Source organism: Puntigrus tetrazona, chromosome 1 (assembly GCF_018831695.1).
Source record: "Puntigrus tetrazona isolate hp1 chromosome 1, ASM1883169v1, whole genome shotgun sequence".
NCBI lineage: Eukaryota > Metazoa > Chordata > Actinopteri > Cypriniformes > Cyprinidae > Puntigrus > Puntigrus tetrazona.
The window spans coordinates 23,120,189-23,135,964 of NC_056699.1; the positions used below are offsets into that span (position 1 = coordinate 23,120,189).

Sequence of the window (15,776 nt, forward strand, 5' to 3'; positions counted from 1 at the left end):
CATTCCGATCAATGTTAAAAATAGATCTTCATTACTGTTATGGTTTTGTGATTAATACTGTTATGGTAAGATTCTTTGATGAATAGAATGTTCAAAAGGTCAGAATTTATTTTAAATAGACTTTTAGCAACAACGTGCACATGTAAACATCAACTTTAGTCACTTTTTGACCAATAATTTATACACTCTAAGTATGGAAATTCTGCTATAAGTTATAGAGAAAAACTGACAGGTTTAGGACAACAAAAAGCAGCTTAAATAATTACTTTTTTGGGTGGGGGGTGAGACAGGTTAAAGAGTATGTCAGAGGAAATACAAAAAAAGAGAAGAAGAGAGAAACATACAGAAAGAGAGCGTGGCTTAACCCCAGCTGAAATGCTTTCTTTTTGCATTTCACATAAACACAGCTTCTCACTCTTTACTAGGCCCACTCATATGTTTCTATTTAAGGCTTGGAGAGCAGTCTACCCTGATTGGCGTTTTTCTCTCTCCCCGTTTCAGCCAGATGGGAGGAGGGACAGAGAGAGAGAGAGAGAGAGAGAGAGAGACTGACTGAAAGAGAGCGAGAGAATGAGGGAGGGCGGGAGAGAGGGAGGGAGGCCTGTTCTTGTTCGTCTGTTGAAGAAAACTTTCTATCCCTCCACTCGCGAGTCACGTCCCCTACCGTAAACAGCTCTCTCCCAGCCTCTTTCCCCTTCCTTACATTCCTCCCTGTTTCCTCCCAAAAAACTTCACTGTATTATGGGGACCCAGCATCACCAAGACCCTGTGGAGCTCTCAAGTCCCTGAAGGAAGTCTGCCCCGCCTTGCTTTTTCGTAATCGTCTTTTCCCCTCATTCAAATGCACGTCCAGCGGGGGCGAAGGTTCGTCTAAATGGCCCGTCATTGCGGAGCATGCACAGTCAGCAGGAGTTTGATTTGCGCTAGGCTGCGGAGTGCGGATGGCGGTGTACAGGGGTCAAGCCGGAGGTCGCTGGCAGGGCAGGGTTGGAGGGGGAAGTGCGGGGATGGCGGGACGGTGGCTGACAGCATGTTTCTTCCCTTCGCCGGCAGGACTGGACAGCAGTGAGCCCATGGTGCTGGAACAGTACGTGGTGGTGGCCAACTACGAGCGGCAGGAAAACTCAGAGATCAGCCTAAAGGCTGGAGAGACGGTGGACGTAATCGAGAAGAGCGAAAGCGGTGAGTCCCTTACACACACTGCAGCTAATTGGCTTACCACGTGGTTTTTCTTGGCAAAAGCTTGTGTGTACACAAACCACAAACACGTCAATTTGCCACCACACATGAATGCTTTCAGATGCAATATGTCAAGCGGGTCTGTTTTTAGCCTCCTCGTCTTTTCTGATAGATTCTTCCTCTTTGATGTATAACCCCTCCTTCGGTCTTTGTCCTTAAGATCCCCTGGTTTCCTCTTCTGACATCCCCCTCTCCCTGTAAATCTACAGTCTCTTTCTTGGCTCCACCTGGAGGTGTCATATGGCCAGTTTTCTTGGCGGTTGGTCGGCTTGAACCCCCTCTAGATCTCTGGGATGGAGGCCAGATTGATCTGGAATGTCCATGAGATAGGCATGAGAAGTTGAGTTGAAATGTGTGCTAATGGATCAGGGGTCACACAGTTAAGAGTTCATGGAGAATGTAGAGATTGACAATAACAATTGAAAGGGTAGAAAGATTTTTATCCCTTCGGTTTCTGTTTTCCCAGATTAATGTCCTTGCTAATGCTGTAAATGTTCAAACTTAGTGCAAACTGTTCATGCTAGCGTATCTCGTAGCCTTGTACAATAGAGGTTGAACATTGACTCTTCCAATGTTATGAACTATGTTGCCAAACATGGTTGGCAAACATTTGAACATAGCGTTAGAGAGCTTGCAATGATGAAAACCAGGCTTTTTAAAACTAACCTCTTACTGTTTCTTTTAAATTATACAGAAGAGGGTGGGGAGGATTAGGAGGAGTTGTCGGGAGTTATCATGATGAGCAAACATCCAGTAAACCCATTTGAACTTTGTAACATCTTTGAGTAAGACCAACTCAGAGAGGGCTTGACCTTCTGATTTCAAATATAATTCTTTGTCAGAACTAGTCTAGACTCTGTCTCATGGGCGTTCTGCTGCCTGTTCTATTGACCTCGGGCATTCTCATGCTGCAAATTCAGAAATGTTCTTTTCTTTGTAGAATGTTTATTATGCAATGATAACATATAGGCCAATTTGTCTGAAGGAATCTTGCTTTTCCATTGAATGAATAGAGCTAAAATACATTATGACCATCACAGAATAATCATGCCAACAATACTATAATACATGCCAAGGTGCTATAATGTTATATATGTTCTTTAAAGTTGGGTGGATTTTGGATGACTCCCAATGTCTTTTCTCGATTATTCATTAGCAGTGTTTGGGGTAACACATAACAAGAGACAAGTAAATTTACAATGAAATATCTGAGATACTTTTTCAAATATGTAATGCAAGTTACTTTGTTTTTCCATTTATTCAGTGATAGTTGGGATTGTGTTGGGATTGAGGCTAAGGCACTTCCTTTAGCCAAAGGCTTATTAATTTCACTTTCGATGTGAAAGAGCCTTTAAAAAAATATAAAAATATCAATCTATAAAAAGCATCATGCATTACTTTCCATAAAAAGTAAAAGTAATGCAATGCATTTTTCCCCAACTTTCCCCAACACTGTTTATCACCTGGAAAAGTGAAAGTGATTTCACTATTATTTTTCAAAACCTTATAATCATCATTAAAATCATAAGACCATTCATGATGTGACTGGCCTTTCTTTTTTCTGTAGATCACTAGTTACATTTTTTTAAGCAGAGCATTTTTAGGCACAATGAATTATACACACTCGTTCTCACAACTGAACAAGAACTTTACAAAAAAAGATTCAGAGACATCCGGGCCTAAGATTCTTGCTCACAATGTGGTTGTCCTTGAATAAGAAACACTTGGCTTCCTCAGCCCTAGTTAAACTCCAGCTGTTTTACAGTGCAGGCAAAAGCGTGACAACTTGACTCGGGCTGGGAAGAGATGAACTACGCAGGGCTACAGGATTAATGAGCTTGAGAAACAGAAGCAGAAAGTGTCTGGATGGGAGAAAAGAATGGAATCTAAACGCATAATCGTTTAAAGGAGTAGCTAAAACATGAAGAAAGTCGGTCATACTTGTCTGAGCTGTTTTGAAAATGAACAAATGATGACAGAATTGTTATTCTTCAGTAAATTATTGAACATCAACCTGAAGTAGCATAGGCCAATTCCTGGATTGAACTGTCTGTCCTCCTTTGACTCCAGAATTCCTCAAATGTTCAAAGCACTTACTGAAATTGAAGACGAGCTGCGGCAGCTCGATATCTCAGCGCTAGAAGCCCATCCTCCAAAAATCTATATTTTATATAGTATTAAATGACTACCCTGGTGTATCTGTCAGAAGGAGCTTATTTATTACCTTTGGATATCATTCAAACCAACTTTTTAATGTGGCTGAAATTGCTGTTTATAAGAAGCGATTGGCAGAAGTTGGGCTGCTCTGGCTTCCCTCTAGGTCATGGAGAGGGAATGATGGAAAAATCCCCCTTGTCCTTAGTTCCATAATAGGCTAATGGATCCTGCAGGGCCTCAGAGTCTAACAGAGCGGTTACAGTGTCACGCATCTCAAACCAATAGCAGCAGAATGCATTCAGAAGTTTTCGTTGTATGTCTGTAATATAGATAACAGTCGAAGTAATCAAGAGTTTATAGGTCAGCATGCTGTTTTCTCATTACTCTATGCTATTCCTCTACGAAACAAGAAAGCTTTTTAACAAATTCTCTGCATAAATTTAATAGTTATTTGTAGAATAGGTTGTATTATATGTCAATGGCATTTACTACCAATAATTTTAAACCTAACATGCCATATTTTTGACATGGCAAGTTGCATTTTGGTGTGTTTTTCAAACTATTATATGTTATGTTTGTAGCATTTTAATGATTCTTTTTTCTTCTGAAAGATGTTTTTATTATTATTATTATCATTATTATTTATTTATTTAGCCAGGATGCATTTAATTAAAAGCAACAATGAAATAATTTATAATGTTACAGAAGTTCTGTCTTTATGATCATGAAAGAATGAGTCAAAAATATCACATTTCCTCAAAAATATTAAGCAGCAGCTGTTATTCAAACTGATAATAATAAATGTTTCTCTAGTCTCTCAAATCATATTAGAGTGATTTTTGATAGCTCTTGTGACTGTTTAAATATATTCAAACAGAAGAGTTCATTTAAATTGTAATAATACTGTTTTGTTGTACTTTTGATCAAATAAATGTAGACATGAAAAAAGATACTAACCTCAAACATTCCGTAAATTCTTTAAATTGGTAAGTAATTAGTGATTAATCTAAAGAAGCATTCCTTATCCTAGCCCATAATTGAGCGTGTTTACATTTTTTTTAAGCTCTTTTGGTTTTTCCCAAGGCTGCTGTGCTTCCTGAACAATGCTCTACTATGAAAATCGCTCTTTGCCATCAATATAGCGAGGTTCCCTCCCATCCTCTCGCCTCTCGCTCCCCTGGGCCCATTCATTCAGCCGGTAACCCCCGCTTACTGAAGCAGAATCAATAGAGAGCTGCTCACAGTCTCGGTTAGACTAGTTTGTCTTGGCCTCGATCCCACTGGAGATCCGGTCCGTGGAGAGCCACGCTGAACCTGGACCAAAGGGTTCAAACTTGCATGTAGCTCTGAGGGCGTCTGAAAGGATCTTTAGAAACTTGGTGCTACACCTCTCAGGGGTCTCTATTGTTTACCGATGAAGGTCACTGAGATAATAGTCTTGATAGTACGAAAGGCCACAGGGCTGAAATAGCTTTAATCATTTCGAAAAATTTTTTTTTTGATATTATGGCAAGGAAAATAAATCACTTTAAACCTTTCCCCCAAGAAATAAAAATAGCCATTCACTCACCCTGTAGCATGTGTTCTTCTGCATAACACAATATAAGTTTTTAAAGAAGTTTTACTATATAATGAAAGTTAACGGGGTCCAAAACATCATTGATTTTTTTTATGTTTGCTTATTAAAGTAAACTTAATTACTTTTTCAAACCTGTATGCACTCATGTTTCTGTTTTTCCTTTCAGTTATTTTTTTTTAATTGTTTTTCCTTTCAGTTATGTGTGTGTTTTTAATTTTGATTGATATTGTTTGTTACTCAAGATCCTCATCGTTCTCCCACTGATTGCATTTCTGAAACGTACTTGCCAGTTTCCTCAAAAACATTGCTCTCCGTTCTATGAACCGGTCCAGGAAAACAAGTCTAGGAAAGAAATAACATGTTTATGCTGATCTAAGACCAGCTGTTCCTGAACAAATCTCAACCACTGGAGCTCTTGAAATAAAACCCACAACAGTGATCTTAGATCAGGGTGCATGAGCGACCCACATCATCAGCCTTTGAAGTTCAGACCAAAGAGAGCCCCCTCCGTCGTCTCAGCTTTGTCAGATTACACAAAAACCATTTTGGTCCTGAGCCCAAAACCCGATACTCCAACTTTTCAGGAAAGAGCTTGAGTGTGACCGAATGTAGGCCAGACTCTCCCCTGGCCTGGATTTTACAAAAACGTCATCTGAAATATCCTTTCAGTAATTTCAACCTCAACTCTGTTAGATTAAGACATACGATTTTTTATTGTAGGCAGTTATATTGATAGATAATATTGTGGAAAAAATCTGACTGTGATTCTCTTTGGCATTTTAAATGTGCATGTCAAATAGAATATTTTTTTATTAGTGAAAGATAAATGCTCTGCTCTAAAAGCTAGTGTTTTCTTTTCTTGCCTTGCTGTCAACTTCTGTTCCTAATCATAATGGAAGTGATTGTGAGGGATTCCAACACTCTACACTACTACTCAGTTAGATTTTCTAATAATATAAATGTTATTTCCTCAAAAAGTATTTCCTAAAGTAATTGTAAAGTTAATCACTTTGTAAAGCAAATAATATACAAATATTTTAGGATCCAGTGTTTGGCATGCGGTAGTTCAAAGGGAACGAGTGATTTCTTTCTCTCTCGCTTCTGTCAAGAATGATTGCAGGCCAGAGTGTGAACTTAATAAAAGCAATGTGCTCCATTTGGATTTTTTCCCCTTTCACTTCTGGACCTATTTTAAGCATTCTGCTCATTCTCTCTCTCTCTCTCTCTCTCTCTCTCTTTCTCTCTGTAACTCATCTACAACAACATTCATTTATATGTGTAATACAGTAATTTGATGTTTTCATTTTTGCTTGCTGCTTCAGCTCCAAAATAAGAAAGTGAAAGGCTCGTGTATTTTTGCTTGTCTGGTGTTTTTTTCTTCTTCTTGCTGGTGTGGATGGAGGGAATGTGTGGTGAAAGTTTTAGCTTTGAAGTTCAGGCCAAACATCTGTTCACTCTCTTTTGTCTTTTTCGTTCAGCCGCTCTCAGTTCTTGCCTTTACTTTCCTCTCATTCATTTCAGTTTTTTCTTCAAATTTTGTAATGCATACTGTATTTTTGGATCGTCACAGCCAAATTATATCTCACCTAAACTTGAATCAAAAAGTGACGTTCAACAGGATATGGCCAAATATTGAAGACTAGGGGGGATGAAATGTCTGAAAGCCATTAATGGTCCTGGGAATTATGACCATTAGAATCAAGCCTTAATTTTCAGACCGTTAGTGTATTAGTGTATATGCTATCTTTATTGAAATTAGTATGTATATATATATATATATATATATATATATATATATATATATATATATATATATATATATATAATTTGAAAAATCTATTTTTAGTTGCACCTATCCCTTTTGTCAGTGTAAACCCATATATTATTATTCCTTCAACTGAACACAAAAGGACACATTTTGAAAAATGTTCACATTTTGTTGCTCTAGTCTACAACAAAAGTGAATGTGCCATCATCTGCATGTCTGCACAAACTACAACAGGAGAAAATATTCTAACATCAAATCTTATCTAACTGTGTACATAAACAAAAGCTCACGTGACCCACTACCAGTACAAGTTCATGGCACACACATGCTGCTTTCAGAAGGAACATCTCTTAAAAGCAGATACACAGTTTAAGATTTATTAGTCTGTTTTGCACCAGCACCATCTTTCTCAGAAAAGCCTAGATCTTTTGCTTTGAAGAGCGAGCCCACCTGTATCTCAGCATAACAGCTTCTGTTGTCTGTTTTTGTGTGAGATGATCGTAACATCCTGAACCACGGAGGAATTCAGAGGAGTACATCGTTTCAGCATCAAAGAAGCATTCCTGCTGTCTGTCTTGCTCTCTGTGTCACTTTTATTTTGGTGAAAGAATTTGTTTCTGCTCTGTTTAGCAAGAGTTTAGCTTTGAAAATCGGCAGGTGTAACACCTTGTGTCAATCTGAGCTCCCAGTTGAACTCAGATCAGAGGAACTGAGTCTGTTCATATTCATTATTTCTTAATTGGAGGTCCTGTTTCTTTGTTTTGTTTTTTTGTTTTTTTTTTTCATCTTAGATGTATACTGACATCTAATGGTGTGGATGCAACATCAGGTTAGATATACGACTATAGTCTTCATTTTACAGTATGTGTGTAAAGATCATTTTGAACTAATTTCTTGAATGTACTATTCATTTTGTTTTAAGTTTTAATGAAAGTGCACCTCAAAGGTTGTACTGAAGGCCGATGAAACCCACCTATAGCATAACCTTAAACAGATAAACAAACACAAGCAGAATCCAATGAAAAGCATCTTTGTGATGGCTAAATTGCGTTCAACCCTTGCCATTTTGCATTTTGTTTGAATTGACCCTCTGTGCTTGCCGTAGACGGTTCCTGGCGTGCACAAACAGGGAGACAGTATCTGATTCAAAGAGGGTTAGTCAGGCATGGTGGCCACAAGCTCTCTCACAAATGCATTAGCAAATTCATACTACTCGTGTGTGTTTTTTTTGTGAGAGAGATTTGCTGTGTCAGGGTGGTATAGATGTCAGTGTGGTCTATTTGGCTCAAATGAATCTTATGATTTCTGTATGTAAGCACTGTTCTGATCTGTTGGCACACTGACTTAGATCTAGCACTAGTTTTCTGATCTCTGTGTTTTTTTTCCGTCTCTCTATAAGACTTCCAACTATTGGTGAGAGTGTTTCTTTGGGGTTTAAAATGTTTGAGGTCTGTGAATATTTTTTTTAATGTTTTCTAAAGGAGTCTCTCATGCTCACTAAGGCTGTATTTGTTTTATGAAAATACAGTAAAAACTGAAATATTGCGAAATGCTAATGCCGTTTAAAGTTACCGTTTTCTATTTGATTTTGTATTTGATACATATATTTAAATAGAATTTATTATATGATGGCAACGCAGACAGCCTCATTACTTCAGTCCCCAGTGTCACATGATCCTTCAGAAATCAGAAATTCTGTCATCATTTACCCTCAAGTAGTTCCAAACCTGTAAGAATGTCTTTGTTCACGCTATTTTGGGTCACCATCGACTTCCATAGTATTTCTTCCCTACTATGGAAGTCAATGGTGAAGAAAAACAGCCTGATTATAAACTTTCCTTTGTGTTCGGCAGAACAAAGAACTTTATAAAGGTTTGGAATTACTCGAAGATGAGTTAATGATGACAGAGTTTTTGAGTGAACCATTCCCCTTAATGCATCCTTATTGAATAAAATGTGAGATTTGAACACTTAATTTTATGATAAATGAATTTTAATGTAGATTTGTTTTTAGTACTATGGTAGGCAATAAGAGACCACATAAACATGGTGTGGGTCTGGGTCTCAGATTTGGTCTCGATATAGATCTTGGTTTATGGTCACAGACAAGACCACAGTCTATTTCCAACACACTGAAGATGATAATTATGTCCACCACAGATCGGTCCAGCATCTTCAACATTGCAAAAGATATATAAGACTTCTCTGACTGTAAACGGTTACAAAGCCACTGGACAAAGTATGATTTGACAGGAAAGAATGCAGTAAATTGTAAACTGGATATGGGACCTTGATCTTGAAGGGTCTAGTACATATTGCAATACATATATATATATATATATATATATATATATATATATACATTCTTACGTTATTCTGCCCAAATGGGAGTTTAGAACATTTGGTGTTAATCACTTAGCACCCTGCTTCTGTATTATTGTGATGTCAGAGCTGGATTATTGCAGACTGATGACATCACACTGTTATGAACAGCTTGCCAGTGATACTCTGTTACCTTGGCAACAGGCTTGTTCAGAAGGATCTGTTTTTCAGCTGCAGAACCGTTTTGAATTTTCATCCATCGGCGTTCACTTATGTTGGCTTTACATTTTTATGCAAGCGCGCCAATTATATGATTTGAATTCCGTAACCCAAATGATTTACCCACGTCACCTTTCCATGAAGGCTGCGTGGGTCTCTCCTGGTGCATAACTCATGGCCATCTTTTTTTGCTGCTTTGTTTTTAAAGCTGCTCAGAATCATCTTTGAGTTATAGTGGAAATGTGAAGAAAAAACATCTATAATCCACGTTTCAGAAACAAATCATAATGCTGACAATACATTTAACAAATTCAGCATTTATTCAGACACATGAAGGAGGAACCGCGAGACATAAATTTAATCGATGAGGTTATTTTGGCCCAAAACACACAAGCACGCGCATATTATCTCATAAAACATGTCATCATGTTAGCTGCTAAGAACATGTCAGACACATCCAACCTTCCTCGTGTTTGACTGTGCATACAAATAAAACCATGTCCACCCGCTTTGATATTTATGATAGCGTCAGGTCTAATTGATCCCAAATGTTACACAGGAAGTGCACAGAATTCATAAACACATCGCCCCAAAACTAAATAACACCATAACACCAGAGAGAGCGTGTTTGTGAGCATGACTGGAGCCAAAACACTGAAAACCAAATGTTTGTGCATTAGTGTTTGTTTGCAAGGCATGGAGGCTACATTTTCATTCTGTAAATATAGACTTTCTGTCCGGGTGGTTAAAACAGGATCATTTCATCATATGCGAGCTTAGTGGTTGACACTGTATTAGTTAAAAAAATAATATTTCATGATTTTCTTTTCCTTCTGTTGTGTCTGTAGGCTGGTGGTTTGTCAGCACAGCAGAAGAACAAGGCTGGGTTCCTGCCACGTACTTGGACTCTCAGAGCGGCACCAGAGATGATCTGGACCTGGGAACATCTAGATCTGGAGAAGGTAGGACACACTAAATATACTTTCCTTTTAAACATTCCCCAAAAAATCTTGATCAACGCCAAAATACAGTGATTTGTTTCACATTAATTCAACAATCAATACCCAGGATTCGATATATATCTACCTGGGAGGATAGATTCTGCATCCCAAATTTTCCTTGAGCAACATGCACAAAAGGAGTCAGGGCTTTGGGACTGTGAGAGATCATCGATTACAGAAGGAGAAATGAAGCAAAAAAGAAGGCACTCTCGTTCCTTCATGAAAGTGTTCCTAATATTTTCTTGAAACTACAACTTCTTTAAAAGGTTGCACTGTAGTACCTTGGGTTTTATTTCATAGCATGTTAATAGTTTTTCCCCAAAAGTATTTATTTGTTTAATGAAAATCCGCAGCGTAGTGTCATTTCTACATTTTGAGTTACGTATTGTACTTATTTAACTGCATTATGTGGTTAAAGTGACAGCAGTTTCAAACATTTTGTAATAAATACCCGACTCCTGCCATAGTATTCGTTATAGCATAAATACACAAAAGTAAGTAGCATTTTTGCACTGTTTGTAAAATTTCAGTCAAATTCCAGTTGGTTGTGGAGGGACAGGGTTTAAGCAAATTAAACTTGGATGTCTGGCATACCTCACCAGAGAGAGATTTTTCGTTTTCTGACTTGGAAGATTGAAAATTGTATTAAATATTACTATGTCAAAATCAATCAATTAATCAATGAAATCAAAAAGCATTGCTATGATGATTCATTAACCATAAGATTTGTAACATGCATTTGCAAAAGAAACATAGTGAATTTTGATACCATGTCAACTTCAAATCAACTACTGGGACATACATTACCCAAACACCTATCTCATGTCAGTGCAATGAAACGCACATAAAAATGTAATCATTTATAAATATGTCCTCCTCTACTGTCCAAACTTTAATCATTTGCTGCCATCAGCATTTCCTGGGTTGGGTTTCCTGTTTTAGTCAACCACATTTTTAGCTGTGTCTTGAAATTTATGCCACTAAAAGACTGTATGCGTAAGATTAGGAGTGGTCAGGCTGGAGATAAAGCTTTCGCTACTATCTTTGTCTGAGACAGATCGATACACATGCATACAATTCATTGATCCCTGAGGAGTAATTTACCTTCCCATATGGCTTCATTTCTGGATGTAGCTGCGCTTTTTTTTAAAGCTGAACTTTATTTGAACCGGCCCATCTTTAATTCGACTTTTCTTTCGTTTTGAATCTGAGTTGATGAGCGGCCTCTGTGAAATATACCAAGTTTCCATTCTGTAACACAGTAAAAATTAAAAACACCATAAATTTTTCAGATTTTACCGTCCCGCAGTATAACGCGCACCACTAAAATCTAATAACACATGTATTAATCCAAGTCCTCCTTTGCCATCATTGTGCAAGCCGAGAACCCTCCTAACCAATCACAAAACTCTTTTCTTTCATGTAATAATATCTTCATTACACTAATACCAGTGTTCCTCTTGAGTTCTTTATGTTGAGTTTGTCATGTCTCTGTTCTCTTTCTGCCGTCCTCATTCGTCCGTGTCAGTTACTAAGCGACGTAAGGCTCATCTGAAGAGGCTCGACCGGAGATGGACACTAGGGGGAATAGTCAACCGCCAACAGAGTCGAGGTGAACACACATGCAATCACGCATGCCTGCATAGACTGTGTGACCAATCTGCATGGTGCGTTTGCGTGTTTGTGCCGGTTTACACGGTGATTAGCATCAAAACGCGCACAGACACACTACTCTCTTTCTGGATCCAACTTCTGGATCCGGCTCCCAAAGCATGCTGGGTGGCCCGTTTCGTATGCAAGCCATTATGAAATCTTTATTACACTTTGCCTGCTTTATGTCTCTGCTTGTGTTTATATGTGTGTCAATTGAAAATAAGATAATTAAGTTTGCTTTTAGATGAAGAAAACTGTTATAAATTAAAGCAATTTCAAGATGCTTCTTTGTAGACTGCTTTAGAAGAATATGATAATTCTGAAATATTGTTGTGTTATATATTGATTAGAAATTTCATGTTTGACATTAGAGTACAGAGTTGCAGAATTTTGTTATTAATGGTAGTAGGTCTTGGTTTATGGTAGTAAGCATCGATTTGTTGCTGGTTTAACCGGCGGAGCAAAAATATGCTGGTGAGCCAGCTTGAACTTCTTACTTTTGTAATGACCAAAGATCTCTTGCCAGATTAATAGGCAAAAAACATGATTACACTTTATTTTGATAGTTCACTTGTCAACGTTCTACTAATTATGTGTAAATTTGTAACTACATGCCAACTAATTCTAATTAATTTGCAACTACATGTCTACTAACTCTCAGAGTAGATTAGATCGGTTTACTAGAATAAGTTAGCATGTACTTACAACGTTTCTCATAGTCAGCATGTCGTTTATTGTGGACACATCCAAATAAAGTGTTAGCGGGTTATTAAGCAGACAGTCTATTAAATTCTTAAAACCCAAGAAAAAAGTTTTAGGGAAAAAGTTTTTTCATTTCTTGCGTTGTTCAGAGCATTAAAAATAATGTAAAAAATAAAAAAAGATTAAAAATGATATCTCATTCGTAAGTCGAAATGAGATGATTCTCAAGTATGTTATACAAAATTTACCAATATACCAATTTTCTTTTTGCAAATGTGTGTAAAATGGTCATAAATGGGTTTTCTCATTATATAGAATATATCTATAAACTAAATCTAATTGCATATTAATGTGTTTTTGTGGCAACATGTAATGAAAAAAGAAGCGTAATAATGGCTATAATAGCTGACCATTTTATAATAATGTATCATATTTAATAGAATATTGAAATATAATTTATTTTCCTATTCATTTTTTATGTCTCCCAAAATGCATAATAAACGCGATTTTAGTCTCGGTGTCCTCATATGAAATCCACGTCCTGTTTCGTACCGGAAAGTCATATTTTGATTTGAAACCCCATAACGCTCTACTGAGATGTTGATTGATGACACACAAATAAAAAATAGACCGATTTAAATAATGGTTACAAAATAGGATCATATTTCCATAAGAGTGTCACTAATTTGTAATGTTGTAATGAGTGTCACTAATGTGTAATTTCACGCATTTTTGAAGACCAAGGAGAGGGAGTGGTCACGATGAAACATCCAATCATTTGGTATCTCTGAAAATCCCTGGTTGCGTTCTGTACAGGACATCCAGGCTTAAAACTGTGGCTTTATAGTTTAATGCCCTCATATGAGCATGCAGGGTCTTAAAAGATACTCTAATACTGCTAATTGACATGTAGTTGCAAAGTTACTTAATGTTAGTAGAATGTCTAAAGTGGACTATCGAAAAACATTCTACCAAAAACGTTCTTTTAAATTTATTTATTCTTTTGTTGGTGTTCTGCCGAAGATAGAATGACATACTGATGAATTCAGCTGAATTTAATCAGATCTGGTATCCTGCAGTTTGGCTAAATGCCAAATAATTTATATAAACATTGCATAACCTCTTAACTCGAGGATGATTTGAATCACGCATTAGGTTTGACCTTTCAGAAACAGTGTTTGATTCTAAACACAGAGACCTCAAATGTCTGGAAATGTGTGTTTGTATGGTGTGGAGTCTCCTTGGAGATCTACCGTTTCATGTTGAGTCATAAGAAGAATGGACCTCCAAGCTTTAGAGATGTAATTCCCGCAGTTTTCCATTTGTGAAGCGTTGGAGTTGCTAACTTGCCGTGGACACCATGAACATGGCTCTAAGTAGAGCATGCTGGACCTGGACTCGGTGGAAGTCGATGCTAAGAGCTTTTTTCAATGCTGTATTGGCAGCTTGATGAATAATAACCTGTCTGGGACAGGGTAAATGTATTCTGACACTAATAAGATATAGAATAACAGGTCATATGGGACGAGTCTGTTTAAACATCCGACATTTTGTATAAAATTGTGGTCAAATTGTTTTTATCTTCTGTTTTGATAGGGACTTTCAGGTTGAATTTGACACTGTTACAGTAACTCCGTGGCTACCTTTCCCTCATTATGTGTCCCTTACTTTGCTCTGCATCATTGGAGAAGTTGTTGGAAACTCACAGTGGAAAGTATAGAAGTAGGTCATTGGCTCGCTGTGTGTGACTGCATTTAATCCTGACTTTTTTTTTGTTTTAACTGTATACATACTAATGAGTCAGAGAGCACCATGGATGATCTGGAGACAAAGAGCAGCCACTGGTTTCAGAGGGAACTTAACTCCATTAACACAAATTGCAACCTTCAAAACAGGTCAGGGGTAGTGAGTGTTTCAGAGACACTAATCATCTTGTATTTAAAAAGCTTGTTGTTTATAAAGCGCTAGTTTCTAGTTATTTTGTAGAACCTCAGTTACAAAATATATATATATGATGTAGAAAAATATATTGTTTACTCACCCTTATGCTCCAAACCATTTCATTTTTTAAGTATAATTATGCTTTTCTATAAAGTAAATTGGGACCAGGCGCTGTGAAACACCAAAAAATACACCATAAAGCACCAAAAAGTCTTGGTGTTGAATATTTTGAAAATTTTTGTGTTCTTGAATGCATTTCAAAGACTGACAAATGTTGAATAAAGTCATTTTCAAGGATTTTTTTTTTTTCATTTTTGGATGAACTGTCCCTTTTAAATTTCTCTATTTTACTCATATTAATTGATATGTACTTAGTACGCTCATAAAAGACTGAGTGGTCCTTTTTGTCATTCTTGGAGCTTGTCAAAACATGGACACATTCAATTTCAATCAGCAACATCAGCATTCTCCTAAGCTTTTCTCCTTTTTAACGTGAAGAGAAAAAACTGTAAAGGGTTCAGAATGATAAAAGGGGCGAGTAAATGAACAATTATCAAGAATTCAGAAAGTGTAGAAATCAGTAACGAGAACAGTTGAGATTCAGACAGAGCCTGCTGGATCCAGTAAGGCATTTGGTTATCTTGCATGACTTGTTAAAGCAAGCACGGTGCAGAAAGACCAATGTGATAACTAGAATGATTTGTGCCCACAGTCTCTCGTTCTCTTTTAACTCGTTTGTACATATAGCAGTGCTTTTTAGGTCGCAGAGGCTGAGGGAGAAAAATTTCTTTGCTGGCACACCGCTCCACGAGAGCATGCAAAACTGAAGTAATGTGTTCTGGACCCACCTGACTTTTTCCACCATCCAGAACAGTCCAAGAAAATACTGCTGACTGGTGGAAAAAGTGTTTTTGAGGCATTTCTTTTTTTAGTTTATTTGGCTCTTGCATTTTTACCTTGACATCTCTCATTCATGTAGGTCTCCAGCAATCCACAGTATGATGTTCTTCTGTGGAACTCGAAAGGAGATACCTGTAACAAAGTTTAACGTTGGTTTTAGATCGGAAGTTCAAGATAAGGTCAGCGAAGGGTAGTTTTTTTCTCTGTCGTATGTTCAATTAGCAGATTTCCCAGCTTGTCTGCAGCTGGGAAAGCATTAAGTATAGAAAGAGACTGACTAACTGCCCTGACCTCA

The 15,776-nt window shown here is 37.4% G+C and overlaps 1 protein-coding gene across 8 annotated transcripts in view; it reads left to right on the forward strand.

Moving 5' to 3' along the window:
• sh3pxd2aa (SH3 and PX domains 2Aa) overlaps positions 1-15,776 on the forward strand; it is an 83,149-nt gene that overhangs the window by 56,037 nt on the left and 11,336 nt on the right. For 4 of the 8 annotated variants that reach the window (XM_043239630.1, XM_043239805.1, XM_043239715.1 and 1 more), the window contains 3 exons: positions 1,054-1,182; positions 10,133-10,246; positions 11,814-11,897. In XM_043239630.1, coding sequence (XP_043095565.1) covers positions 1,054-1,182; positions 10,133-10,246; positions 11,814-11,897 — 327 coding nt within the window. Of the gene's footprint in view, positions 1-630; positions 970-1,053; positions 1,183-10,132; positions 10,247-11,813; positions 11,898-15,776 lie in introns of those variants that run through there. The other 4 variants (XM_043239976.1, XM_043240236.1, XM_043240154.1 and 1 more) reach the window with 3 other exon arrangements.